The following is a 27,758-nucleotide window of genomic DNA, read 5'->3' as shown; positions in this document are numbered from 1 at the left end:
GAGGGAAATCAAGAAGGCAGAAAGAGGACATGAGACAGCTTTGGCAAATGGGGTTAAGGAGAATCCAAAGGGATTCTACAAATACATTAAGGACAAAAGAGTAACTAGAGAGTGAATAGGGCCACTTAAAAATCAGCAAGGCTGCCTATGTGTGCAGGAAATGGGTGAGATACTAAACGAGCATTTTGCATCAGTGTTTACTATGGAGAAAGATATGGACGCTAGAGAACTTGGGGGAATAAATAACAACATCTTGAAAAATGTCCATATTACAGAGGAGGAGGTGCTGGACATCTTAAAACACATAAAGGCAGATAAATCCCTGGGACCTGATCAGGTGTACCCCAGAGCTTTGTAGGAAGCTAGGGAAGTGATTGCTGGGCCCCTTGCTGAGATATTTGTATCATCGATAGCTACAGATGAGGTGCTGGAAGACTGGAGATTGACTGACGTGGTGCTAGTATTTAAGAAAGGTGGTAAGGAAAAGCAAGGGAACTATAGGCCAGTGAGCCTGAAATTGGTGGTGGGTAAGTTGTTGGAGGGGATTCTGAGGGACAGGATTTACATTTATTTGGAAAAACAAGAACTGATCAGGGATAGTGAACATGGCTTTGTGCATAGGAAATCATGTCTCGCGAACTTGATTAAGTTTTTTTGAGGAAATGAAGAGGATTGCTGAAGGCAGAGTGGTGAACATGGTCTATATGGACTTCAATAAGGCATTTGACAAGATTTCACATGGGAGACCGGTTAGCAAGGTTAGATCACATGAAATACAGGGAGAACTAGCCAATTGGAAACAGAACTGGTTTGAAGATAGGAGACAGAGGGTGGTGGTGAGCGGTTGCTTTTCAGACTGAAGGCCAGTGTCTAGTGGTGTACCATAAGAATCGGTGCTGGGTCCACTGCTTTTTGTCACTAATATAAATGGTTTGGATGTGAATATAGGAGGTATGGTTAGTAAGTTTGCAGGGGACACCAAAACTGGAGATGTAGTGGACAGCAAAAAAGCTTACCTCAGAGTACAATGGGATGTTGATCAGATGGGCCAATGGGCCCAGGAGTTTAATTTCGATAAATACGAGGTGCTGCATTTTGGTAAGGCAAATTAGAGCAGGACGTATACACTTAATGGTAAGGTCCTGGCTGAACAAAGAGACTTTGGTTCATAGTTCCTTAAAAGTGGAGTCACATGTAGACAGGATATTGAAGAAGTCATTTGGTACACTTGCCTTTATTGGTCAGTGAATTGAGTATAGGAGTTGGGAGATCATGGTGCAGCTGTACAGGACATTGGTTAGGCCACTTTTGGAATATTGGGTGCAATTCTGGTCAATTAATCAGCATGGATGAGTTGGGCTGTACATCTCTGTGACTCTGTGTGAATTGATTTTTCAATAATCCTAGATTTGTCAACATCTGTAATTCATAACTCAACTCTCTTCTGTCCTGTCTTCCTTAATTTCCTCAGTGCTGTGTGAATGGATTGAGTAACAAAGCCATTCCCCAGTGCTTTGAATGTTGAGTCCTAAGGGATTAAAGATGAAGCCAACAGAGCAGATGATGTCATGATGTGGTGCTCCAAATTATTTTATTACAGGCCAGAAAAAAAAACCCAAAGAGCAACATGTTACAGAATGGCTAATAGATTTTATGATCTTTCGAGGATTATTGAGAGCAACGTTAGGCAAGAGCACCTTGGTTAATTCACATTAACTTCTTCACGTGATTCAACAACCTGTCCATCAATGATTGTTTCAGTAATAGTCACGACCTTCGTTGTTGTCACCACAGATGGATCTGTAGGAAGTAAATGATAAAAAAATTCAAAATAAATAAGCAGAAAGAACTTGCATTTATACCAGTCATGTTGTACCAGAACAATTCTGTGAGAGAGTACTTTTCCCAGTCCAATAGCTAATCTTCTTCCGGCACAATCCCTCGAGAGCGAGGTGGACATGTGTCCACTCTGGAATTGTGAGAGCTGTTGTGATTAAACAGCCAATGCTGGACACTAACCCCCAGCCACACATGGAGGGATGGTGTCTGCAGAGGGGTCAGCAAGTGTTGCATGTTTGAGGCATACTGACTATTGGAATATAGGAAACATGGCACATCATTTGTGCACCGTGAGCAGTAATGTGATAAATAATCTGCTTTTGATATTGGCTGAGGGTTAATTTTGACTAAGACACATTGGCAGAACTCTCAGCTCTTGGTTGTATAAAACTTGAATATTTCTGAAAAGGGAGACATTCTGTTGAAACTTTTTGTCAGAATCAACTTGTTACCGCTTTGCACTTCTTTTCTCCTGCAGATTAAATTGTTTGAAATTTGGCATTCTTGTATTGATCCTGATGAATATAAAACAATAAGCTCTGGCAACTTGTCTCTCTTTCCAGCAATGTCTCTAGCATTTCTTCACAATTGTTCCAACAAATCTTTTATGTCCACTTTAGACAGGCAAGACCAAGCCTCCTGAAAGCAGGTACTTCTGTCAGTGCAGCACTCTCTGAGCACTGCACTATAGATGAGCCAACCACTCACATTTCTAGAGTGGGATTTGAGCCCGCCTCTCTACGACCCAGAGCCAAGAGAATTACTCAGTGGGATCAGGCTCACTCACTGTCTGATTTCTCCCCACCCTTGCTCAGTTGAATTGACCATTTTGCTATAGATGATTACAGTCCAGTCATGAAAACAGGCCACCTCCCTGTTTACTGTGGCATGTTATCTAAATACAATGCATGAGTGAGGCATACACAGAACATTTGGAACACTGCAGAAAACTACAGCACAGTGGGTTTTGTGAATCCTCATTTATAAGTCACAAAGCCTAGCATCCAATTTCATCAGGTGATAGGAAAGGCAAATGGAATGTTGGCCTCTATTTCAAAGAGAATAGCTTTGAAAAATAAGGAATGCTACAAGTATACAGGTTGGAATACTGTGAGCAGTTTTGAGCCCCTTATCTAAGGAAAGCTGTAACTGTGTTGGAGGCAATCCAGAGCAGGTTTACTCGGCTGACCCTGGGTATGGAGGGATTGCATTATGAGTACAGGCTGAGTAGGTTGAGCCTGTATTCATTGCAGTTTTGAAGAATGAGAAGTGACCTTATTGAAACATACAATACTCTTAGGGGGACTTGAAAGGGGAGTTATGGAAAGGTTGTCTCTCCCTGTGGGACAGTCTAGGACCAGAGGGCATCATCTCAGAATGAGGGTTTTCCAATTTAAGACAGAGAAGAGGCAGTATTTCTTCTCTCTGAGGATAGTGAATGTGTGGAATTGTTTACCACAGAGGGTTGTTGAGGCTGGGTCATTAATTATCTTCAAGGCTGAGATAAACAGATTTTTAATACGTAAGGGAATCAAGGGTTGTTGTGAAATGGCAGGGAGGCAGAGCTGAGGATTATCAGATTGGCCATGATCTCATTGAATGGCAGAGCAGACTCGATGGGCCAAATGGCCTACTTCTATTCCTACATTTTATGGTCTGATGGAATCCCCAGAGTGATGCAATAACTGGAATTGCTTTAAATAATCAACAGTAAACAGCATCTGTCAACTTTGCTCTCAGTTTTGCCAAATTAGTTTCATTTGGTGAGTGAACAGAGTCTGGAGGTACGTTCTGAAGAAGAGTCATATCAGACGTAAAATTATTAACTCTGTCTCTTTCTCCAGAAACACTACCAAACCTGCTGAGTTTCTCCAGCACTCTCTGTGTTTATTTCACACCTCCAGCGTCCTGAGCACTTTGCTTTTATGTAAATGTCAGCACATGAGATGTATGTGCATGTGATCAGACACTGGGCAAATGAATGGTCCTCCCTCACAGAGTGTTACACAAAAGTTTTAGCGTCAGAGCCTGAACTTCCTGGTCCACAAGGAGTTTAACCCACAATCATCATGAGGATTTGTGCTCTCTGATCTAATCACCTACTCAAACACTGCCTAATAATATTGAATGAAGGTAAGCCATAATATAAAGCTAACCAAAGCTGAGATTCCCTGAAATGCTTTGAGGCACCTGAATCTATTGCACTTCACAGAGCTTAGGATGAGTGAAATTTATGCAGAGTGACAGACCATACAGGGCCCTGTCTGTAATCAGTTCCAGATTAAAACATCGTTCTGTTAATAGCCATTTTCCCAACACACTGTGGAAAAAAACTTTGCCCAGTTCAAAGACTTTCTCTTTGTGTGGCTCCCTTGTGAGGTTTAGACCTTGCATAATCCTGACAAAACTGACTGGTTTATTTCCTTACCATGGACATTTTCCGTCTTGACATCTGTGGTGTATCTGATGGTAAACAAAGAAATAATTAACAATTAGGTATCAAAATGGTACAATTAGACAATTAAAATTCCCTCAGAGTGAAAAGCTAGTGACCAGCAATACAAGTGCATTGGTCAAAAGTGGTGTTTAAGGGATGGATTTAGTTGAAGAGGTAAGGAGATGCATTTTAAGACATAAAGATAAGATGAATGCTGTAAAGGTCAAATTGGAAGAGAACTGGAGAATTAGATCCCTTATTGCAGACATGAGTTGGGTTGAAACAAATGTGAGTAGTTCTCCCTGAGTTTGATTGGTGTTGCAACAATCTCTGAGGTAACCAAAGCTGATGTAGCCTGTGTCTAGCAAAAGACAAAAACTTGGCAGAAATTATTAAGGGTCGAACTGACAGTTAAATTGCTCGCTGATGATGTGGCCATGAAGTATTTTGTTGGCAAATGCTTCAGTTCTTTTTCTGCTATAGGTAAAGTCACCATAGGGCTGTTCTCTCACTGGAGACAGAGATGACTGGTGGTGGTTTAACCTGAGGGTCACCACACCTCAGACAAGGGGAGAGGTTGACAAGGAGAATCCCTCATAGTAACTGTAGTGGATGTGGGAATTGAGCCCATGCTGTTGATGTTGCTCTACATCACAAACCAGCTGTCCAGTCAACTGAGTTAACTGCAACCCCGATGCTTCAATTAACCATTGCTGAGGAGTTTGTGAGTAACTTAAAACTGTGCTTTCATATTGGCTGTTCAGTTACTTCTGGACTTCAAAAAAGGACAATTGAGAGGCACCAGGAACCTTCCTGGATTACCTTGTGAAGAATTCAGTAATCCAGTAATCCAGTAAAACAGTAATCCAGCAGCATTTGTTCCAAAAATTCTGTGAGGGCATCGTCCAATAAACATGCCTTATTCACACAGCACCAGCTCTCGCCCTTTCTCCAAAATAACCCTGTGTGTGTTTCCATTGAGCTGGGGTTATTCAGCTTCAGGGAAGGGGGAGACTGAGCAAGGGTAACTGCCAGTGAATGGATATTGGGTACAGATTGAGAATTTGGTTATTTACTCACCGAACATCCTCTCCCTCAAGGAGGCGACGATATGTAGCAATCTCCATCTCCAGTCTGTTTTTGTCATCCAGAAGCTGAGCATATTCCTGGGATTTTCGTTGTGCATCAGTATGAATATCCGTCAACTCTGCTTCCAAGTTATTCAGGATACCCTGGAGTCTTTGGAGTTCCAGGGCGTAATGATACTCTACTTCCTGTAGACTGTCTTCCAGGGACATTTTCTACATTCAAAGAGTGACACTCAGTTACGTCACCACTGCAGCAGCTGAGGGACTCCAAACCAAAATAACTGAGTCTGTACTCACCACTGACTGCAACGTCTGAACTTCAATCTCTAATCCCTGTAGTCTGCGTCTTTGTTCTGTAAACTGTGTCTTTTCAGTTTGCATCATCTCAGTGTTAGTGACCACTGTCTGCTGTAGATTCGCGCACTGTCATAAAATGTTAAAAGCTTTAGAATCAGTGAATCCCTATAGTGTGGAAACAGGCCCTTTGGCCCAACAAGTCCACACTGACCCTCAGAGCATCCCACCCAGACCCATCCCCCTATAACCCACCTAATCTAACCACAAGAAGATGGAATCAATCCAATGCAGCACAAACTGAGGGTGATTTAGGGCTTTACCATGATCCCCTGGAGTTAAGTTTCTAGTACATAGTTATTTCTTTCCTTTTCTGTAGGTTCAGTAGGTAAACTACACTTTAATATTGAGCTGTAAGGTAATAGTGTACCAAAATGTCATACTGTACTTTAATTCTCAACTGTAATGACAACAACATCTGGGATCTTTCTGTTCAGTGCCAAATTAATGGATACAGTTCAGGCTACTATCACTAGATAGAGTTATGAAATGTCATCTGAGTTCCTGCTCCTGAATCCTGAGATGGCAACTGGTTTTTCATGGATGTAATTGGTTCTGACAACTGCATAAACATGTAGAATGCAAAATGCAACATTAATAAAGAAGATGTATCAAAAATACATGTTTCAGGTGGACAGGGTTCCAGATACAGACTGGCCCAATATTACAATGATGTGACTTGTGCTTGCCTCAAAAGCTGAGAGGAGATTCTGTATTGGCCTTATCTGACATGAACCTGAATATCTTTGTCTCACCATTGGAGCCATGCCCTGATCCTAAGCTCCAAACCCTGAATCCTTCTCTAAGTATCTGCCTCTTCCTCAATCTTTTAGATGAATTTTTAAACCAGGCTCTTTCATCTGACTTTTCTGCAATTTCTAATACTCCTTGTATGGTCTGTGTTAAAATTTTGTGGGGTTATTGTTCCTTTGAAGCAGCCTATTACATTTTAATATGTTAAAAGTGCTTGACAAATGAAAGATTCTGTGGTTGTAATAGGGTTACAGAGCACTTAGGAAGATTCTAAATATACTACAAATTCTTTTGAGTTTTCTTTGCAAAATATTCACACAACTGTTACCAAATTCTGCTCTAACTTTGCTTCTTTAGTGTCAATCAGTATCATTCTCACCCAAGTCTGTTATGGGTCTCATTGGGTTCTCTCTTTTCATTTACACAGCTGCTTCTCTGCAGTGAGGCACTACTCTTACCCACTGTTCTCATTACCTCTTCCTTGTACCAGGCCTCAGCATCCTTCTGGTTTTTTGCTGCCATCTGTTCATATTTTTCTCTCATTTCAGTCAGAACTTTGGTCAAGTCGATCCCGGGATTAGAATCCACATCCACTGTGACTGTGCCACGAATTTGATTGCGGAGAGACTTCAGCTCCTTCACAGAATGAAAGAAAGAGAGAGAGAGATAAAGATAAAGATGTTGGTTACAGTTGATGTTCACTAATGTTCTTCAGGGAAAGAAATCTGCCATCCTTACCCAGTCTAGACCTACCTGTGACTACAGGCCCACAGCAATGTGGATGAATCTTAACTACCTTATGAAATGGCTGAGGATGCCATTCAGTTCAAGGGCAGTTAGGGATGGGAAATACATGTTGGCCTTTACCAGCAACACCCACATTCCATAAAAGATTTTTAAAAATCTTCCAGCCCAATGGTTAAGATTAGTAGACCTCAATAATATTTCACTGGCACCAATGGCAAACGCTGAACATCAATACAAACAATTGAGAAGGATCCAGAGGCATATGTCAGATGTAATTTCCTGTTCAGGTATAAGATTTGACAGGGGGAAGACTGGTTTGACTTGTCTGTTACAAAGGATTGTATCTGAGGTGTTGGAGCAGGACAGAGAATCTTGGGTGTAATGAACAAGCCTCAAAGCTATCCTGATATTTCTGCAGGCTGACAGAAAAGCTAATAAGAATGCTGGGATCAATAACAAGGGGCATGACATATAAATTCCAAGAGGCTACATTAAAACCATGTTCTTGGTGGACCACATCCAAACTACTGTGTGTGCAGTTTTTATCTCCCTGTTCCTGAAGAAACTATTTGGTTATTCCAGGGACACAGAGAGGAGGTTCAGTTATTGAGGGGGCTACAACTGATCCCAGGATAGTGGGTTAGTGTACAAGTAAGTATTCCCCATCCAGGGGTCTTTCTCTCTTGAAAAGGGATGATTGCGAGGGGAGTGTTGTCCAATTGTTTAAAGTTATGGAAGGTTTGGATAAATTGGATGCCATGTACTGAAGGTTAGACAGAAATAGATTTTCTTTATGAATGTAGGGCAACTAATGAAGGACAAGAAACACATGAGGAAGGTCTTAGTCCAAAGGTTGTTGAGATTCTGGTACAGATTGCTGGAAAGTTGGTCAAATAAACAGCATAATGGATTTTGAGCAGGGAATGCAGGTTCCTGTCAATGCTTGAGGTGAAAAGTCACGGGAACTGCAAATGGGTAGGAAAGATGGGTCTTCTCCTGTCTGAAACATTTATTATTTTCCTGGACCTCCAGAGTAAATTGCAAAATCAAAATGAATAAATCTGATGGATGATTGACGAGACATTACTTTAAAGACCCAATGGAGTGACTTTAGGCAAGGCACCTCCTTACTTGGCCTGGCCTACATATGATTCCAGTCCCATGTTGTGTTGACTCTCACTATGTCCAGGATAACTGGGCATGAGCAAATAAATACTGGTTCATCACAGTTTCCCACATCACAAACAGAATTATTTAACCCAATTGCCAATTCTTTGTCATTCTACAAAAATGAGCACAAAACTTTTGTTTTGTCATTTGGTTTCTTTTTCCGCTGCTTACTTCCTCATGGTTTTTCTTGGTGTAAATCGTCTCTTCTCTCACTCCTTCGATCTGTAACTCCAGGTCAGCCCTAGCAACGGTCAATTCATCCAATACCTTACGCAACCCCTGAATGTCCATCTCCACTCCACGTCTGATTGCCAACTCAGACTCATATCTACAAGACAGAAGTGAAGAAAGAGCATTTGCTAGTTAATCAAAGCTGTTCTCAAACCTGAAGGGAAAGCAGCTCACTGGCAACTATAAAATATTTCCTGTGATTACGTGCCCCAAAAAATGCCTGACTATTTGAGTGAATGTTTTGGAGAGGCCACTAACACTGTGGACTGTTAGGGCAATGTCTGCAGATGACATCTATATGGGCTTCCAGGAAATGTTTGATGAGGTTCAGAATGATATTACCAACGTTACTTAGGAAGCAGGTGGAGGGAGGGTTAAAGGGAACATACTCTGATTGGCAGGAAGTGCCAAGATGGAGGAGGTCTGTTGGGGAAGGTACCAAACACATCGAGAGATTTCATCAGGAAGGCACAGAGGTGAGGTCAAACTGTTGGAGAGTGTGCACAAATCTCCAAACAACCCATTTCCCTGACCCTTCAATCAGCAGCTGCCCACACTCCCATGCCCCACCGTCTGTGATGATACCCTTCCAAACCCATCATAGCACAATGAAAGCAAGTCATGCTCCATTCAGAGACACAGCCTCGATACAAGTGATTGTCATTCCAGGCAGTTTTTGATCATTTTAATGAGAGTACCTACATTAAGGAGAGCAGTAAAGGACTCACTTGGTTTTAAAGTCATCGGCAGCCAGTTTCGCATTGTCAATCTGTAAAAGAAGTCTGGCATTGGCCAACGAAGCATCATTGATCTGAAAGACATGAGGAAAAATGGAATTCACTTCTTCCTGTTTGCGAGTGATTCAAAACTAGAGGCATTAAGTAAAAGATCAATCCAACAGGCCGCAGTGGGAGTGCTGAGGAATGAGGGGAAAATCCCCTCTCACCTTTTTGGTGGGTCCCTGCTGTGGTCCCTTTAAGGACATTCCCTTTGCAGACCCTGCCTGGGCCAGGCCTGCTGGAGTGACAGCAAACAGGAGGTTCTTTATCAGCATGTGTCATCGAATGCAGGATCCAGTGGATAGGCTGAATGGCCTAATCTTGTGCTGATGTGGATTATTGTAGGACCTGAGCAGACTATTGAAGATGAAAGACACTGTGAGGAAAGCCAAAGCAGTAAAGAGAGCTGGTCAACCAGCCCATTGGTGTCTGTGTGAGGAGATGACAAGAGTTAGCGCAGAGGGGACACACTGACAAGGAGTAGGGAGAGGCTGTCCCTGGACTCAGAGGCATTAAGGACGGAGAGTGGGCAGGCCTGGACTTTGGAGAGTAGACCTACCTGTGCTCGCAGATCAGCAATGGTCTTCCAGTAGCCGCCCAGGTCTTTGCTGTCTGTCCGTGTCCTTTTCTCGTAGAACTCCCGGATCTGAGCCTCCAGCTGGTTATTGGATTTCTCCAAACAGCGCACTTTCTCCAGGTACACGGCCAGGCGGTCATTCAGGTTCTGCATCGTCTGCTTCTCGTTGATGCTGAAAGGCCCAAGTGTCCCTGAGCTGTAGCCCCCAGAGTAGAAGTTTCCAAAAGAGGAGCCCTTTCCTGTCCCATAGGTGGAGGAGGTGGTGGAGATTCGGGTGCTGCGTGTTGGGGTACTGTACACACTGGCTGCACGACCCCTGCTGGAGGAGGACACGCTGGCTCTGCTTTGTCTGGAGGTGCCCAGAATCACTGAGCCACTCCTGCGGGACTGCATGATGTTCATCAGGGATTGCAACTTGATTCAACTGACAGAACAGAACTGCAGCAGAAAAAGTGTCCGTGTGTCTGTATGTAGCACACCCTCAATCATTTATCTACCTATTCTCCATGGGCGGTTCTCCAAACCTCTTTGGACAGCAGAATGCAAACAGTCAGGTTTGTCAAACCAGAACTGGGGATCAAAGGCAGCAAACCTTGTGAGTGCTGGTCTAGCCACATACCAATTACTAACTCCATCCAATCATCTCATACTCGTCACACATTTAGGAGGAAGAAAGATTTATGGAAAGTTTCTGCTCCATTTTAAATTTATTTCTGGAATGTGGGTGTCACTGGCTAGACCAGAATTTATTGCCCATCCCTAATTGCTGTTGAGAAGGTGATTGTGAGCTGCCTTCTTGAACCACTGATGTGGAGGCGCTGGTGTTGGACTGGGGTGGGCAAGGTCAGAAATCACACAACACCACGTTATAGTCCAACAAGTAAATTTGGAATCATGAGCTTTCGGAGCACTGCTCCTTTTTCACTCCACCTGATGAAGGAGCAGTGCTCAGAAAGCTCAAGATTTCAAATTAGCTTTTGGACTGTAACCTGGTGTTGTGTGACTTATGACCTAGATCATAGAGTCATACAGCGTGGAAACAGACCCTTCGGTCCAACCAGTCCATGCCAAACTAATCCCAAATGAAACTAGTGCCATCCACCTGCTCCTGGCCCATATTCGTCCCAACCTTTCCTATCCAAAGGCCTTTTAAAAGTTGTAATTGTACCCGCGTCCACCACTTCATCAGAAAGTTCATTCCACATATGAACAACCCTCTGTGTAAAAGATTTGCTTCCTATATCTTTTTTAAATCTCTCTCCTCTCACCTTAAAAATGTACCCCCCTAGTCTTGAAATCCCCCATTCTAGGGAAAAGACAACTACTTTTAACTCTGTACCTCTCATTATTTTATAAATTTCTATGATCCAGTGAAAAATGTCCCAGCCTATCCAGCCTTTCTTTACAACTCAGACCTTCCAGACCCAGCAACCTCTGTAGTCCATGTGCTGTAGGTAGACCCACAATGCCCTTAGGGAGTTTCAGGATTTGGATCCAGTGACAATGAAGGAACAGAGATACATTTCCAAGTCAGGATGGTGAGTGATTTGGAGGGGAACTTGCAGGGGGTGGCGCTCCCCTGTATCTGTTGTCCTTGTTCTTCTTGGGGTAGAGATTGTGGGTTTGGAAGGTGCTGTCTAAGAATCTTTGGTAAATTTCTGCAGTGCATCTTATAGATGGTACACACTGCTGCTACTGAGCCTCGGTGGAGGGAGTAAATGTTTTGTCAATTAAGCAGGCTGCTTTGTCCTGGATAGTGTGGAGCTTCTTGAGTGTTGTTGGGGCTGCACTCATCCAGGCAAGTGGGGAGCATTCCATCACACTCCTGACATATACTTTGTAGATGGTGGTCAGGCTTTGGAGAGTCAGGAGGTGAGTTACTCACCACAGTATTCCTAGCTGCTGACCTGCCCTTGTAGCCACTGTGTTTATATGGCAAATCCAATTTAGTTTCTGTTCAATAATAACTCATAGGATGTTGATGGGATCAAAGCCAAGTCACACAAAACAGCAAGTTTTCAAGTTTCATCCATATCCCAGGTCTCCAATGAAAAGGGAAGGACTTCTGCAGAGGGAGCCTCTACTGGGACCCCCAACACTGCTGACCAGTGAGATGGGATGTTGGGCAGAGTTTTGATGGCAGATGAAGGTAAGGAAATGAAGGATGAGCATTGGCAGCTTGTACAGGAAACCCCTCCACACTCAATGGAGGGAAACCAAGGGATTTCCCTCAAGATGGTTCAAATTGTGGGGAGCAGCTCCCCAAGAGCTGGGACCAATGTCAACTTCCATCCAAGTATGGGTTAATCCAGATGGAAGCCCACCACCCACTTACATCACCAAGACACCATGAGTGCTCTCAGGTTGAATGCCTCTGGTCTCAGGCTCTTGACAGATTTTGTCACAAACTGGGCATTAACAAATGCCCACTTGGCAAGTAGCTGTGGCATCATCCAGCTCACTCTGCCACAATCCAGCACCATCCTTTACCCTCGCCCTCCATGTCCCCTCCACCAGACATTGAGAACTGGTGGAGATGCTAATTCCTGAGCATTAACAACAATCATCACTGCTGGCAGTGGAGAGTTCTGGAGTAGAATAACCACGACCAAACCCTGGGTCAGGTCCCAGGAAAAGGCAGGCAACTGCTACAATGAGTTACAAAGATCAGATCGATGTACAAACAGGAGCTGTATGACTTAATTGAGAACCATGCACCTGGTGGGAGAAACATTTGGCCAGGGCTCACATCAAGGAGGGGGCTCAATGTCAAGGTGTCACCACAGGGTCTAAGATGGGAAGGTGTCACCACAGGGTCTAAGATGGGAAGGTGTCACCACAGGGTCTAAGATGGGATGGTGTCACCACAGAGTCTAAGATGGGAAGGTGTCACCACAGAGTCTAAGATGGGAAGGTGTCACCACAGGGTCTAAGATGGGAGGACCTGTTTGGATGCAGAGGCATTTCAGTAACTGACTGTCCTGCCTCAGCAGGAGTGTTAGAACCTCAGCAGCAAGTTACTACCTGTTCCCAAAGGACCCTGTGAGCATCCTCAGTATCTTTGTGACAAATTCTAGGAGAGGGATCAAAGTGACCAACCATATCACAACATGGCAGTGATCAGTTTGTATGTGAGCAACTCAGTTGGGAAGGGGAAGGACTATCAGGACCTCTGGCATAGTGGTAATGTCACTAGACTGGTGACCCTGCAAGCCCTAGGTTAATGTTCTGGGGAAACAGGTTCCAATCCCACCATAGCACTTAGTGAAATATAAATTCTATATTAAAAAACAGGAATAAAAACATAGTCTGATAGAGATCTTATAACCACTGTCAATTGTCCTAAAGACCCATCTGGTTCTCTAATGTGTTTTAGGGAGGGAAACCTGCCATCCTTGGCATGCATATGATTTCAGCCCCACTGCAATAGGGTTAACTGTCCTTTAGGCAATTGAGGCTGGCTAATAAATTCTGGAATAGACCATAATGTCCTCTTTCTGTGAACAAATGTTTTAAAAAGCCAGTATGAGACCTCTGTAGGATATTATATGGAGCAGAGTAGCCCATGGCCCGAGATGAGTGGAGACTTTGGACATGGGTACTGGGAGAAAAGAGGAAATTGGCACTCTGTAATGATGCCTATTTATAATGAGCCAGTGCAGGCACAATGGGCTGAATGGCCTCTGATTACACCTTTAAACCTATCTGATTCTGTCTGAATGGCCTCCAGTTCGCTGGTCAGGCTTAGTTAGACCTTCAGCTCGAGGAGATAGTATTGCTCCAGATGAAAGGTCTGAGATCCCCCTCTAGTAGGGAATCCATCCCACACTCACCAACCAGAAATCCTGAACATTTCCCCCAGTGGATCCTCGTGGAACCACCACAAAGTGTATTTCTAGGCATTGGTACATCCTCCACAGGTCAGCCGGCTCAGTGAACACACAGGACACATCACCAGCATAAGCCAAAAGAATCAGTCCCACCCCCAGGTCCACTTCTACCGTCTTTGGCAGCAGGAGTTATAACCACCCTCAGCCATGAGTGCTTAAATCTCCCTGGCCAGTAAGCAGCTTCCTACAACATCCTTACTGGTGCATCTAGAGAGAATAGCTCGCTTAATAGTCTCGGGCTTCTGTTACTTTTCTTATCGCCCAGTGAGACAGATGTGGCAGGAATGATCAAACTGGCCAAGCCCAAGTGAGTGTTATTAGTATGATGTGGGCTAGACTGTTGAGGCTTGGCATCTTGTTCTTGTGGTCATTGTGGCCAAGTCTGACCCAGACACCATCAGCTGGCAACCACCAATTCCAAGTGGTTTATGACCAGGCGAATATTTTTAGCCATGATTCAATGGGTAATGCTCTCACCTCTTAACCAGAAGGTCATGGAGTGACACAACTGATTTGCTCTATTGACCTGATACTGTGATAAGGGAGTCATTTTTCAGCCAGTATACATTCTCTGTTCCGAAGCTCTGGAATTCCCTCCCTTTGCCTCACTGCCTCGCTACTTGTCCCTCCTTTTAAGCAGCTCCTTAAATTTACCTGCATGAGGGTTATGGTTCTCAAATGTTAGTTTCTCTTTCTACAGGTAATGCCAGATCTGCTAAGTTTCTCCAGCGCTTTCTGTTTTTATTTCTGATTTCCAGCATCCACTGTGTTTTACTTTTATTAAATTTTTATCTTTAAAATTTGGTGTCCTGTTTGAATTTCCCACACGTGACACAATATTAAATTTCTTTTGAATCATGAGAGGCACCTGTTGCAGGTTTTATTTTTCTATTCTCCCTGTTTTCAGTTTAAAAGGAATCTGAGTGAAGATGCTACCGATGGAAAAATTGTTTTTTGCAAGATATTTGTGAACTGGTTGTTTCCTTTGGATTAATTTTGGGTTCTACCTTCTCCAAAAATGTTGTTTCACTGTTTTATCGAATTAGGTCATAGTACATGCTTTAAATTTGTTTCCAATAAAAATCTCACCGGGGCTGTTGGACAAACCACAGAATTTGGTGAGTCATGGGACAACACCCAGGGATGGAAGGGTGTAGGTACAGAGATTGCTAACGGGTGATCTGGTTTGATCAAATGCAGATAACATCACCATATCTGGCAGTTTTTTTTTAACTCTTATCAAAGCCACATGCCTAAGTGAAATGTTCACAATATATCCTGGTTCAAAATCAGTCATGTGTGTCAGCATCAGACAATTTCAAGTTTACACGCATTCTGTTCTGAAGCCCAGCAGCACTCTACATCATATCTGTAGACTTAGCATAATTAGAATTCATCAATAGTTTATGACTCTGCCAGATTCTTTTCCATTTTACAAATATAAAATGTTCAGGTACATTCCCAGCTCTGGTTAGGACAAGGAGCCAAATTCCCTACATATTTCTCGTCCTGAGAGGCAAGAGGTTTCTCAGCCACTCCCTTCAGGAGCGTTGACTCCTCATCATCCAACCCAGAGCCCTGTTCCCACTTTCTCCAAATACATTTAATCCCTTTAGCTCTAAGAACTATATCTAACTCCTAATGAAAATAATCAATGTTTTGGCCTCAAATGCATTCTGTGGCAGAGAATTCCACAGGATCATCACTCTTTGGATGAAGACATTTCTCCTCATCTCAGTCCTAAATGCGTTATCCCATATCCTTAGACTGTGGTCCCTGAAGAAAAAACACATTGACCAAGGAGTTTTTCTTGAAGACAAAAGGATAGAAGAGTAATGTTTTGGAATTTGTTGCTCAGATGTTCTGGCGCATACAGTTATAGAACTGTACAGCACAGAAACAGACCTTTCAGTCTAACTCATTCATGCTGACCAGATATCCTATATAAATCTAGTTCCATTTGCCAGCATTCGGCCCATATCCCTCTAAACCCTTCCTATTCATATACCCATCCAGATGCCTTTTAAATGCTGTAATTGTAACAGCCTCCATCACTTCCTCTGGCAGCTCATTCCATACACGCACCCACCCTCTGTATGAAAAAGTTGCCCCTCAAGTCCCTTTAAAATCTTTCCCCTCTCACTTTAAACCTACGCCCTTTAGTTTTGGACTCCCTCACCCCAAGGAAAAGACCTTGGCTATTTACCCTATCCATGTCCCTTATGATTTTATCAACTTTTGCAAAGTCACCCCTCAGCCTCTGATGCTTCAGGGAAAGTAGCCCCAGCCTATTCGGCATCTCCTTATAACTCAAACCCTCCAACCCTGGCAACATCCTTGTAGATCTTTTCTGAACCCCTTCGAATTTCACAAAATCTTTCCTATAGCAGGGAGTCCAGGCGTGCCCAAGTCAATAATCATTCACATTTGTCTCTGTAGTCAAGGGAAGGGAAGGGAAGACCTTTTAGAATGGAGATAAGGAGAAACTTCTTCAGCCAGAGAGTGGTGAATCTATGGAATTCACTGCCACAGAAGGCTGTGGAGGCCAGGTCATTGAGTACATTTAAGACTGAGATAGATAGGTTCGTGATTATCAAGGGGATCAAGGGTTACAGGGAGAAAGCAGGAGAATGGGGTTAAGGAATTTATCAGTCATGATTGAAGGGTGGAGCACACTCAATGGGCCGAATGGCCTAATTTCTGCTCTTATGTCTTATGGTCTTATGGTCTTAACTTAACCAGATAAAATTATTAATGATAGAAAGTGATATGGAGGTAATGCAGGAACGTAGCATTGAGGAGATGATCAGCCTTAATCTAAATTAGCAAGATCACCTCACTGGTCTTATAGCTTACTCCTGATTCCGTGTTCCTGAAATATATACCCACCCTTTTCATCAAGGCAGGATTTAACCAAGTGTGGCACAAGGAGCCCAAACTAAACTGGAGTCACTGGTACTCAGAGGGCAAGCTCTCTGCAGGTTGGAGTCACACCTAGCACATAGGAAGATGGTTGTGGTTGATGGAGGTCAATCATCTCAGCTCCAGGACATCTTGCAGGGTTTTCTCAGGGTAGTATCCTCAGCCCAACCATCTTCAGTTGCTTCACCAATGGCCTTCCCTCCATCATAAGGTCAGAAGGGGGCATGTTCGCTGATGATTGCACAGTGTTCAGCAACAATCACAACTCCTCAGACACTGAAACAGCTCATGTCCAAATCGAACAGGCCCTGGACAATATGGAATCATCAGTTTGGGCTGAAATGTGGTGTGCCATGGCAATGACTATCTCCAACAAGCAGCATTTGCTGACATTCTTTTACCCCTGTCTGAAGAGTTTCCCACCATCTTCAATACAACCAGGGGGTGCTGAGACATCGATTGTTTACGTTTTGGGAGTAGGCTTTGTAGTTAGCGTGGGTGTGAAGCCTACCATGGAAGAACCTGTTGTTAAAGAACAGTTCACCTGACAAAGGGGAAAACTGTTGGACTATAACCTGGTGTCATGTGACTTCTGACTTTGTCCACCCCAGTCCAACACCGGCACCTCCACACCATAGTTTAGGGGATTCAGTCGTAAGGGGAGTAGATAGGCGTTTCTGTGGCCACGAATGAGACAGTACAGGATGGCGTGCTGCCTCCCTGTGCTAGGGTCCTGGATGTCTTGGAGCGGCTGCAGGACATTCTGGAGGGAGAGGGTGAATATGTAGGACACACTGGTACTAACGACGTAGGTTAAAAAAGGGATGAGGTCCTAAAAGCAGAATATAGAGAGCTAGGAAGAAAGTTGAAATGTAAGACCTCAAAGGGAGTTATCTCAAGATTACTACCAGTGCCTCAAGCTGGTCAGAGTAGAAACAGCAGGACATTTAGGATGAACACATGACTGAAGAGATTGTGTTAGGGAGAGGAGTTCAGATTCGTGGGACATTGGGACCGATTCAGGGGGAGATGGGAGCTGTTCAAACTGGACAGGATACACTTGAGCGGGACCAGGACTGATATCCTTGGGGAGTGCACTTGATAGAGTTGTTGGGGAGGGTTTAAACTAGTGTGGCAGGGGAACGGGAACCAGAGGAGTAGGGCAGTAGATGCAGAAATTGAGAGTGAGGTAGAAACCAAGGAAAACATGACTAAGAATAAGAACAGGGAGGAAAACGCTGCTGAAAAGTGCAGGAGAGGTGGTCTGAAATGCATGTGTTTCAATGCGAGAAGTATAATCGGCAAGGTGGATGAACTTAGATCTTTGGTTAGTCCTTGGAACTATGATATTATTGCGATAACGGAGACTTGGCTGAAAAACAGACAGGACTGGCAGCTGAATGTCCTAGGATTTAGATGTTTCAGAAAGGGATGTAAAAGGGGTGGGTGAGTTGCAACACTGGTAAAGTAGTATCTGACAGCTATACTGAGGAAGGATACATCAGAGGACTTGTGCAGCGAGGCAGAATGGGTACAAGTCAGGAATAGGAAAGGTGAAATCACATTGCTGAGGGTTTGCGACAGGCTTCCCAACAGCCAGCAGGAAATGGAGGACAGAATCTATAGACAGATTATAGAAAGATGTAAAAACAGCAGCGTTGTTGTTGTAGTGGGTGATGTGAAGTAGCCCTGAACTGACTGGGACTCACTACGTGCTAGGAGGTTGGATGGAGCAGAATTTGTAAGGACCATTCAGGAGGGTTTCTTGACACAATGTAAATCAGTACAACTAGGGAAGGGGTTATACTGGACCTGGTTTTGGGAAATGAGCCTGGCCAGGCGAGTAAAGTTTCAGTGGGAGAGCATTTCAGTAGTGGCCATAATACAGTGAGTTTGAAGATACTCATGGATAGGGATAATAGCAGTCCTCAGGTGAAGGTGTTAAATTGGGGAAAGGCGAACCACAACAATATTAGGCAGGAAGTGGAGAGTGTTGATTGGAGGTGGCTGTTTGAGGGTAAATCTACATTGGACATGTGGGAGTATTTCAAACCGCAGTTGATAAAGAGTTCAGGAGCAGCACATTCCTGGAAGAATGAAGGGTAGGTATGGGCAAGTTATATCAGCCTTGGATGACCAGGGATGTTATGACCTTGGTCAAAAAGGAAAAGGAAGCATATGTAAGGTCAAGGAGGATGAGAACTGACAAAGCCCTTGAAGTATATAAGGAAAGTAGGAGAGAACTTAAACAAGGAATTAGAAATGCTGAAAGGGGTCATGAAAAGTTGTGAGCAAACAGGATTAAGGAGAATCCCAAGGCTTTCTTATACATAAAGGAAAAGCAAGGGGGTAGCCAGAGAAAGGGTTGGCCCACTCAAGAACAAAGGAGGGAGCCAGATGGGGTAGGTGAGGTCCTAAATGAATACTTAGTGTTGGTATTCACCAAAGAGAAGGAATTGGTGGAGGATGATCTCAGGGAAGGGAATGTTGGATTTATAGCTAAGTTGTTACTGAAAAGGAAGAGGGTTTATGCATCTTAAAAAGTATTAAGGTAGATAATTCCGGGGTCCTGATCGGATCAATCACAGAATATTGAGGGAGGCAAGAGAACAAATTGCTGGAGCATTGACAGACATCTTTATGTCTTCTTTGGCCACAGCTAAGGAACCAGAGGACTAGAGAATAGCCAGTGTTATCCCATTGTTTTAAAAGGGTACAGGGATAATCCAGGAAATTACAGGCCTGTGAACCTCACGTTGGTGTCAGGGAAATTATTGCAGAAGATTCACAGGGCCAAGACCTACACACATTTAGATGTAAATGGACTGGTTAGCGATAAACAGCATGGTTTTTTGCAGGGGAGGTCGTGCCTCACTAACTTGATCGAGTTTTTTAAGGAGGTGACAAAGATGATTGCTGAGGGAAAAGTGGTTGATGTTGTCTACGTAGACTTCAGTAAAGTCTTTGACAAGGTCCCTCATGACAGACTGGTACAAAAGGTGATGCCACATGGTATCGGGGTGAGCTGGCAAGATGGATACAAAACTGGTTTAGTCATAGGAGACAGAGGGTAGCAGTGGAAGGATACTTTTCGGAATGGAGGGCTGTGACTAGTGGTGTTCCACAGGGATCAGTGCTCAGACCTCTGCTGTTCGTGGTTTACATAAATGATTTGGAGGAAAACGTAGCTGGTCTAATTAGTACATTTGCAGACGATACAAAGATTGGTGGAGTTATGAATAGTGAGGACTGTCAGAGGTTACAGCAGGATACAAGTCAATTAGAGGCATGGGCAGAAAAATGGCGGATGGAGTTTAATCCAGACAAATGTGAGGTGATGCATTTTGGAAGGTCAAGTACAGGTGGAAATTATACAATGAATAGCAGAACCCTTAGGAGTATTGATGTGCAGAGGGACCTAGGTGTGCAGGTCCACAGATCACTGAAGGTGGCAGTGCAGGTAGATAAGGCAGTAAAAAAGGCCTATGGCATGCTTGCCTTCACTGGAAGGGGCATTGAGTATATGGATAGACAAGTTATGCTGCTGCTTTATAGAACTTTAGTTAGGTCACATTTGGAATATTGGTTACAGTTCTGGTTACCACACTACCAGAAGGATGTGGATGTTTTGGAGAGGGTACAGAAAATGTTTACCAGGACGTTGCCTGGTATGGGAGCTTTTAGCTATGAAGAAAGGTTGGATAGACTGGGTTTGTTTTCACTGGAATGCAGGAGGTTGAGGCAGCAACCTGATAGAAGTTTATAAGATTGTGAATGGGATGGATAGAGTGGAAAGTATGAGGCTTTTTCCCAGGGTGGAGGGATCAATTACTCAGGGACACAGCTTCAAAGTGCAAGGGGGGGAGAGTTTAAAAGAGATGTTTGAGGCACATTTTTCATTCAAAGGGTGGTGAGTGCCTAGAACACATTGCCAGAGGAGTTGGTGGGAGCAGACACAATAGCAGCATTCAAGAAGCACCTGGATGAATACGTGAATAGGAAGGAAATAGAGGGATACGGATCTGTAAATAAAGGCAGTTTTAGTATGGAAGGGCAAAATGTGACAGCGCAAGCTTGGAGGGCATAAGGGCCTGTTCCTGTGCTGTATTGTTCTTTGTTCTTTGTTCAAGTATTAAAATTCTGATTCTCTTTCCTGAACTTCCATTTCCTTTTCATACTTCAAGCTGTTACATTAGGAATTGAATTCACACAAACTTAATTGACTCATTGTAGGAGCAAATTTTCTGGCTTGGATTGCTGATCTTCCAACTTCAAATGTGTTAATACCTCCAAGCAATATTAATTGTGAAATAAAGCAAAAATACTGTGGATGCTGGAAATCTGAAAGAAACACAGAGGAACTCAGCAGGTCTGACAATATTTGAGGGGAGATAAACAGAGTTAATGCTTCGAGTGCGGTATGACTCTTCTTCAGAACTATCTTGATGATAACTGTAATTAAAGAAAATCTTCTGGAGACACAGGATCAAATCTCACTATGGCTGAAGTTGGAATTTTAGTTCAATAAATATCTGGAATTAAGAATCTAACGATGACCACAAAACCATTGACAATTGTTGGAAAAACCCATCTAGTTCACTAATGTCCTTTACGGAAGGAAACTGCCATCCTTACCTGGTCTGGCCTACATGTGACTCCAGACCCACAGCAATTTGGCTAACACAATAGCCCACTGGGCAATTAAGGGTGGGGAATAAATACTGGGCCCAGCCAATGATGCCCACATCCTGTGAATAAATAATAAGAAAGTGGACTTGAACTAGTAATGGTATTAACAGATGAGGAAAGGGAGGGGGAGATGTGAGGGAGAGAGTGGGAGAAGGTGAAAGGGTTGGAGCGGAGGAAGGTGAAAGCAAGGGCGTGGAAGAAGGTGAGAAGGAGGGAAATGTGTGAGAGGGAGGGAAGCAGGGGAAGGTTTGAGGGAGAGAAGGAGGGGAGGTCTGAGAGAAAGAGAAGGAGGAGAAGGTGTGGAGGAGGGAGGAATGGGAGGGTATGAGGGGAAAACCCAGGCCAGCTGAAATGCAGTGTGCTGAATGGCTTTGAGAGAGCTGTGTGTGTGGAGCAGGTGATGGCGTTGGCAGAAGGAGGCCACAGTTTGGGAACTCTTGGAGACGGTCCTTAGTAACGAATTGCAGGAGGGAGCAAGTGATTGTGTCTTGGGGTTTGGGGGCAGGGTTCATTGCAAGGAGGGGAGAAACAATGTGCAAACTGGTGGGAGCAGCTGAAATTTTGTCTGTGATGTGACGGGGAGCAGTCGGATTGTGTGAATCCACAGACAGTGCTATAAATCCTGTCTGACAAAGGCAGCTCCTGCCTTCTGTGGTTTGTTGAAGACCCCACGCAACAAGTTCCATATGAAATCAGGCATTTTATCGCACCATGAGAACTTGATTTAATCCTTATCAAAAAAATTCCACTTCTCCCACAATCAATGTAAAATGCTCCTTTTTAAAAAAAAAACCTACTTTTCTAACCAACTTATTCAAAGATGTTGTCATTGCATATCTCTGGAGCAGGTGGGACTTGAACTTGGGCCTCCTGGTCTAGGGGTAGGGGCTCTACCTCTGCACTACAAGAATGTCCTATAAAATGCTCCTAATGTCACCAACATGACAGTACAGACCTCATTTCACAACCAGACACACCCAGGAGTTAATAAGCAAAGATATGGTGAAAAAGCTTCATAAACTAACGATGAAGAGTTCAGTTTTCATTTGATTATTTTTTGACTGAAATATTTCAAAACATTTTTCCAACTATTCAGTTCACTCTGTGGCTATGTAATTCTGCATGTCCCCAACTGCTCCACTGTCTGCTCACAGTGAGTGTTGATGGTTTACTTTTTTAGGCAGTGCAGTCAAAGGAGGTAGACGGAAACGTTGAATTAGAGACACAAACAGGTCTGCCACAATCTTACAGAATGGCAAAGTAGGCTCGAGGGGCCAAAGGCCTACTTCTGCTCCTATTTTGTACACTTTGCTCCACTAACCAGTGGGCCGGAAGTATCTGCTATACCCAACATCTCAATCTGGATGAGAACAAATTATAGCAAACAAGGCTGTTGGTTACATCTTTGACACAATCTCTATTTCCTCATCACTTACACCAGACATCCCTGGGGGAACTATCTAAAACAGAACCAGATTTGTGTGAACAAAAACAAAGTTGCTGGAAAAGCTCAGCAGGTCTGGCAGCATCTGTGAAGGAGAAAACAGAGTTAATGTTTCGGGTCCGGTGACCCTTTCTCAGAACGGATTTGTGTGATATTTAACCCCCAGGACAAGCTTTCACATATCCATGACATCACTACAGTCACCTACTTCCACCCTTGTCACATTGTCTAACTCTGGCCCTGTGTCAGCTCTTGCATTGCTGAGAACGTCAGCCCTGCCTGTGTGACCTCTAGACCCTACCATTTTAGTTCAGTCCTGGCTGGTCTCTCATCTTCTACTCTGTTACCTTGGGCTTCAGAGTTTTTGATGATCTCATATCTTAACACGCAGTAAGTCCTGTCCCCTATCACCTGCTGTGCTCATTCACCAATATAGGCCTTGACATTAAAGGCATCATCATTGTTTCCCTCCCAACCCACCCCCAATCTCTAACCCATTCCAATCCTTGAGCATCAGCCATCTATGCTCCTCCAATTCTCTTGAGCAGTGCTAATTGGAATCACTCCAACTTTAGTGGCTGTGCCTTTGGTTGAAGAGGTTGTCAAATCTGGAAATCTGCCACTGGAGCTCTGCAGTTAAGGACACTCCTTAGGACCTAACTCTTTGATCAAAGTGTTCTTTCACCTGCCTGGATATTTGGCTTGGTGTCAAACTTTGTTTAGCACTGTTGTCCTCTTAAGGATTATTTTAAGGCAAAAGATCCAAACACATTATTGTAAGCTGTAAGCATTACAAACCCTCAATTCATTTGTGACAGAGCAAGTGTCCTGCTTTGTAACCCCATCTCTAAGTTACATGGTTTCCGACTGTGGGATCCCACTGAGGGTTCACTCATGTTGTTTCATGTAAGACTGGCCCTTGCCCATTGGAGCTGCTTGTAGTTTGCAGAGATGATGATAAGAAAGACTCAGCTCCAGATGGAGCTACAAACACTACAACATCAAGACAACCGTTTCCACAGGACTTTATTGAATCCTCAGAAATACAGGAAGATGGAAAGGCATTAAAATGTTACGTTTATTAAGATTTGGTTTCTTCCTTCTAATAGAAAAGAAGTATACTTTGGAAAATGCAGACGAAAGTTCAAAATGGTTAACTTGCTATTACTTGATGCTGATATTCTCGACAGATGAGGATACCACAACACCATTAACTGATTCCTCCACCACTCTCTTCACTGTCTTTGAGACAACAGGCTCTTTAAAAGAAAGTATTAATCGATGGATTAGTTGGATGATTAATTGATCTTTTCGTAAATTTGATGTTACCCACCACCAATTAATGCCAGTATAATTTTGATCACTAGTCAGAGTTAGCAACAAATTCCCGGACTTCCATCACATGACCTCTGGTTCCCAATCTCTCTGCTCTCCCCTCCACCCCAGCCCCTCAAAGGGGTCACATCTATCTTCAGCACTCTACCTTCCAACCCGCACACCAACCCACCACTCCCCACCCCCCACCCGACCCCTACCCCACTTCCTGCCATCAAAAGCAATCTCACTGGGTCCCTACTCTAGACCTTCATTGGTCATCTGATAATTCTGTCCTGCCTGCACACTGCTCTCTCTCATTCTACTGGCCTCCTAATCAGTGCCACCCTTGCATTTGTATTTACTGCTTCTGTAGTTCATGCTTATACATGTATTAGGCAGGCTGTACTACAAGGAGACATGATATTCTACACTGTTTATATTGTCTCTTAAATCCTGCCAGGAAAAATATGGAGTTCAATTGAGCACTCGCTCCAGGCCTTGTTTCAGCCCTACCCTCCTTTCTTAAGGCTGCCTGGCATGACCTGACAGTGACTATTTTTATGCATTTAGACACGAGAGACGATTCAGCTCCTCAATCATGAGGGCATTTTCATAGGCGTTCAATACTTGCCTGGGCATCAGACAGATCTCACTGGATATCTTTCATGATTTTCCTCTCTTGCTCAGTTGGGATCAGGCTTTCTTATTGTGAAAGCCACAGAAGCACACCAAGGGGTCAAATTACAAATGAGGGCTCTGGACAATGCTGGCTCTGTCAGTCAGAGGCTAAGAAGGTAATAAACAGGAAATGTCTCCTTCAACCTCATCAGGTTTCAACCTCACTTTCCCACCCAATCCCCATATCCCTCCATGCCCCCAAAATGTAGCAATCTCAATCCTGAATAAATTTGGTGCTGAGCTTCCACTGATGAGATAGAGAGTTTCAAAGGTTCACAACCCTTTGAGTGAAGACATTTTTCATCCCAGTCCTAAATAGTCCTGAGCCTGTGACCCCCAGCTAGTGGAACAACCTCTGATCATCTAGCACTCATTGTCATAACTGCAGGCTTGAACTTTACACATCCTTCTTTGTTTTAGGTTATAATGGAGTCATGTTGATAACAAGATTGAAAATAGTCAAACTCACCAGATCTCACTTCATTTCTGATCACAACTGTCTTGTTTTGACCTGTTGTTTGTAAATTTGATACTTGGCTAGTGAAAATAAAAAGAAAATAGTAAAAATTCTAAATGCCTTCAACAGGAATACCACAATGATTGGGTCTGAGTGTAAAGAAAGAAGCTACATTTATATAGTGCCTTTCATTAACTTGGAAGTGTTCTAAAGCATTTTATAGCTAGCTGATGCGTTGTATCTCATTAAGACATACAGAAGTTTGAAAATTGATTTTTTTTACTTATTAAGTCTGGATCATTAGATCATTGGTTACAGCCCCTTTGGATCATTGAAAGCCAAGGCTGACACCTCAGTTATTCAATAATTTCAATTAAGCAGCTTAAATGACACGGCAAAGTGAAAATCCAATACTAAGATAAAATCTGACCCACTGGAATTTAACTAAGACAACACAAGCTCTACAATGTATTCAGGTTACTCCCGCGCTATGCTAAAATTTTAAGGATTAGCCCAGACACTGAAATGAAAAGGTGTTCCAAATGTCACACCAACATTCCTAAGTAATGAGCACAAAATTTGCCATAATCACCCCAAGCAACTGCCCAGGCTGCCGTAATTCTGAAATTGATGTCATGTTTAGTTTGCTGTCATGTTTTGTTTCATTACTTTCTTACCTCGAGCCCCCCTGCAATAGTTGCCGGTAGGTGGTAATTTCCCTCTCCAGCAAACATTTACTATCCATCAGTGTGGCATAGGCTTTCACATTCTCTTCTATTTTGCGTCGGATTTCCATTAGTTCTGCCTCCATCCTGCTAATGGTTATCTGAAGCTCGTCTCTCTGACCAGCATAACGAAGCTCAACGTCTCTAAGATTTGCCTCCAGAGATGCAATCTGCACGACAAACAATGATACGTCAATCCTAGACTTCCAATAGCTCAGTGTGTGCCAAATTGTTATTCTTGTCTGCGGTACTCACTATGCTAAGCAGGGACTGATACTCCATATCCATGCCTTGTAAATTCTGCCTCAGTTGGGTGAGTTGTGCCTTCTCTGCTTGACAGGCTTCAGCACCGAGAGAGTGTTCCTGCTGCATAGTTACACACTGAAAAAAAATTAAAACAAGCATTTAACCAGCAGTTCTCTGTCTAAATCAATACCGCTAATCTGCCATTATACGCTGTTCACACAATCAAGGGTTAACAGTCGTTATTTCTAATTTTGGGATGCAAGGTTGTGCTAATGGGATTTATCCCATGTTCCCAGAACATTAGCTTGGGGTTCTGGATTACTGGTTCAGTCATCCATCTAGTCTCCAGATGTCACATTATCCTGGGATATTGAGAGATTTGCACCATGACAACCAGTTTATTGTTTATAATCTGATGCCGAAGTTATTTTCTTGCATCTTACCCTTTGAGGGAGCTGGAGAATTGGAGAATTTCACAGGGAGATGTTTGAAACAGCCACAGAGCTGAGAGCAGAGGTGATCAACTGGCAACTTCCCATACAAGAAGATATGCTAGATGGTCTCCAGACCAGGGTAGGGGACAATGCCTTCACACCCAGAAATGGGAGCTAGCCCATTAGAATAATTACAAAGCCCTATAAAAGGCACTCTATAGCAGTGAGGAACATGCTTTCTTTCAGTGAGAAATATTGCCAGGTCACAAGGAAGAACTGGGATGTCAGAGGTTGATGTGGGTGTACAGACGGGGCACAGATGGGTGCACAATTCTGGAATGGGATGAATAATGCAATCTGCAGATTCACAGCCTGGAGAATGCTATCACTGCGGCTGGTGCCTCGTATTGAATGCTGTGGCAGTTCAATATAATCACACTGAAATAATCATAACCCCACAAACCACCCAGTTACCTGTTGAGTGTACCATTCCTCGGCTTCACGTCTGTTCTTAGCTGCTATATTTTCGTACTCTTCCCTGAACTCGGCCAGAGCCTTCGTCACATCTGGGCCTTGTTCAGCTGTGACATCCACAGTGATGTTACCAGAGAGCTGACCACGAAGGCCCTTAAGTTCCTAAAGAGACATCATTCAGTTAGTGATAGTAGGAACTGCAGATGCTGGAGAATCCGAGACAACAAGGTGCAGGGCTGGATGAACACAGCAGGCCAAGCAGCATCATAGGAGCAGAGAGGCTGACGTTTCGGGCCTAGACCCTTCATCAGAAAAGGGGGAGGGGAAGGGGGTTTTGAAATAAATAGGGAGAGAGTGGGAGGCGGATAGAAGAGGGATAGAGGAGAGGATAGGTGGAGAGGAAACAAACAGGTCGAAGAGGCGGGGATGGGGCCAGGAAAGGTGAGTGTAGGTAGGGAGTTAGGAAGGGGATAGGTCAGTCCAGGGAGGACGGACAGGTCAAGGGGG

At 43.7% G+C, this 27,758-nt stretch overlaps 2 protein-coding genes across 2 annotated transcripts in view; both read right to left on the bottom strand.

Moving 5' to 3' along the window:
* Nucleotides 1-1,574: 1,574 nt before the first annotated feature.
* On the bottom strand, nucleotides 1,575-10,524 carry LOC109937053 (keratin, type I cytoskeletal 19-like). Its single transcript, XM_048614737.1, has 8 exons — nucleotides 9,958-10,524; nucleotides 9,348-9,430; nucleotides 8,560-8,716; nucleotides 6,946-7,107; nucleotides 5,662-5,787; nucleotides 5,357-5,577; nucleotides 4,268-4,302; nucleotides 1,575-1,800 (listed from the first exon to the last, which is right to left on the bottom strand). The coding sequence occupies exons 1-8, from the start codon at nucleotides 10,375-10,377 to the stop codon at nucleotides 1,703-1,705; spliced, it is 1,302 nt and encodes a 433-aa protein (XP_048470694.1). The 5' UTR covers nucleotides 10,378-10,524; the 3' UTR covers nucleotides 1,575-1,702.
* A 13,405-nt stretch (nucleotides 10,525-23,929) lies between these two features.
* The window catches only part of LOC125486606 (keratin, type I cytoskeletal 19-like), a 13,170-nt gene continuing 9,341 nt past the window's right edge, over nucleotides 23,930-27,758 (bottom strand). Inside the window, exons 4-8 of the mRNA XM_048614794.1 lie at nucleotides 27,252-27,413; nucleotides 26,353-26,478; nucleotides 26,050-26,267; nucleotides 25,385-25,452; nucleotides 23,930-24,179 (exon numbers count right to left, since the gene is read on the bottom strand). Coding sequence (XP_048470751.1) covers nucleotides 24,085-24,179; nucleotides 25,385-25,452; nucleotides 26,050-26,267; nucleotides 26,353-26,478; nucleotides 27,252-27,413 — 669 coding nt within the window. The 3' untranslated portion in view covers nucleotides 23,930-24,084. The remainder of the gene's footprint in view (nucleotides 24,180-25,384; nucleotides 25,453-26,049; nucleotides 26,268-26,352; nucleotides 26,479-27,251; nucleotides 27,414-27,758) is intronic.

This window comes from Rhincodon typus, chromosome 30 (assembly GCF_021869965.1).
Source record: "Rhincodon typus isolate 14 chromosome 30, sRhiTyp1.1, whole genome shotgun sequence".
In the NCBI taxonomy this organism is placed as follows: domain Eukaryota; kingdom Metazoa; phylum Chordata; class Chondrichthyes; order Orectolobiformes; family Rhincodontidae; genus Rhincodon; species Rhincodon typus.
The sequence above is the reverse complement of the archived record's forward strand: the minus strand, read 5'-3'. Positions and strand labels throughout refer to the sequence as shown.

What these genes read in the sequence shown, in the direction of transcription:
- LOC109937053 (XM_048614737.1), bottom strand. Translation starts at nt 10,377, where the DNA reads ATGAACATCATGCAGTCCCGCAGGAGTGGCTCAGTGATTCTGGGCACC. An exon ending in TTGCTGATCTGCGAGCACAG is followed by an intron (nt 9,431 to 9,957) that starts GTAGGTCTACTC and finishes CATGTCTTTCAG; the next exon opens with ATCAATGATGCTTCGTTGGC. An exon ending in CTTGAGGGAGAGGATGTTCG is followed by an intron (nt 4,303 to 5,356) that starts GTGAGTAAATAA and finishes GTTTACCATCAG; the next exon opens with ATACACCACAGATGTCAAGA.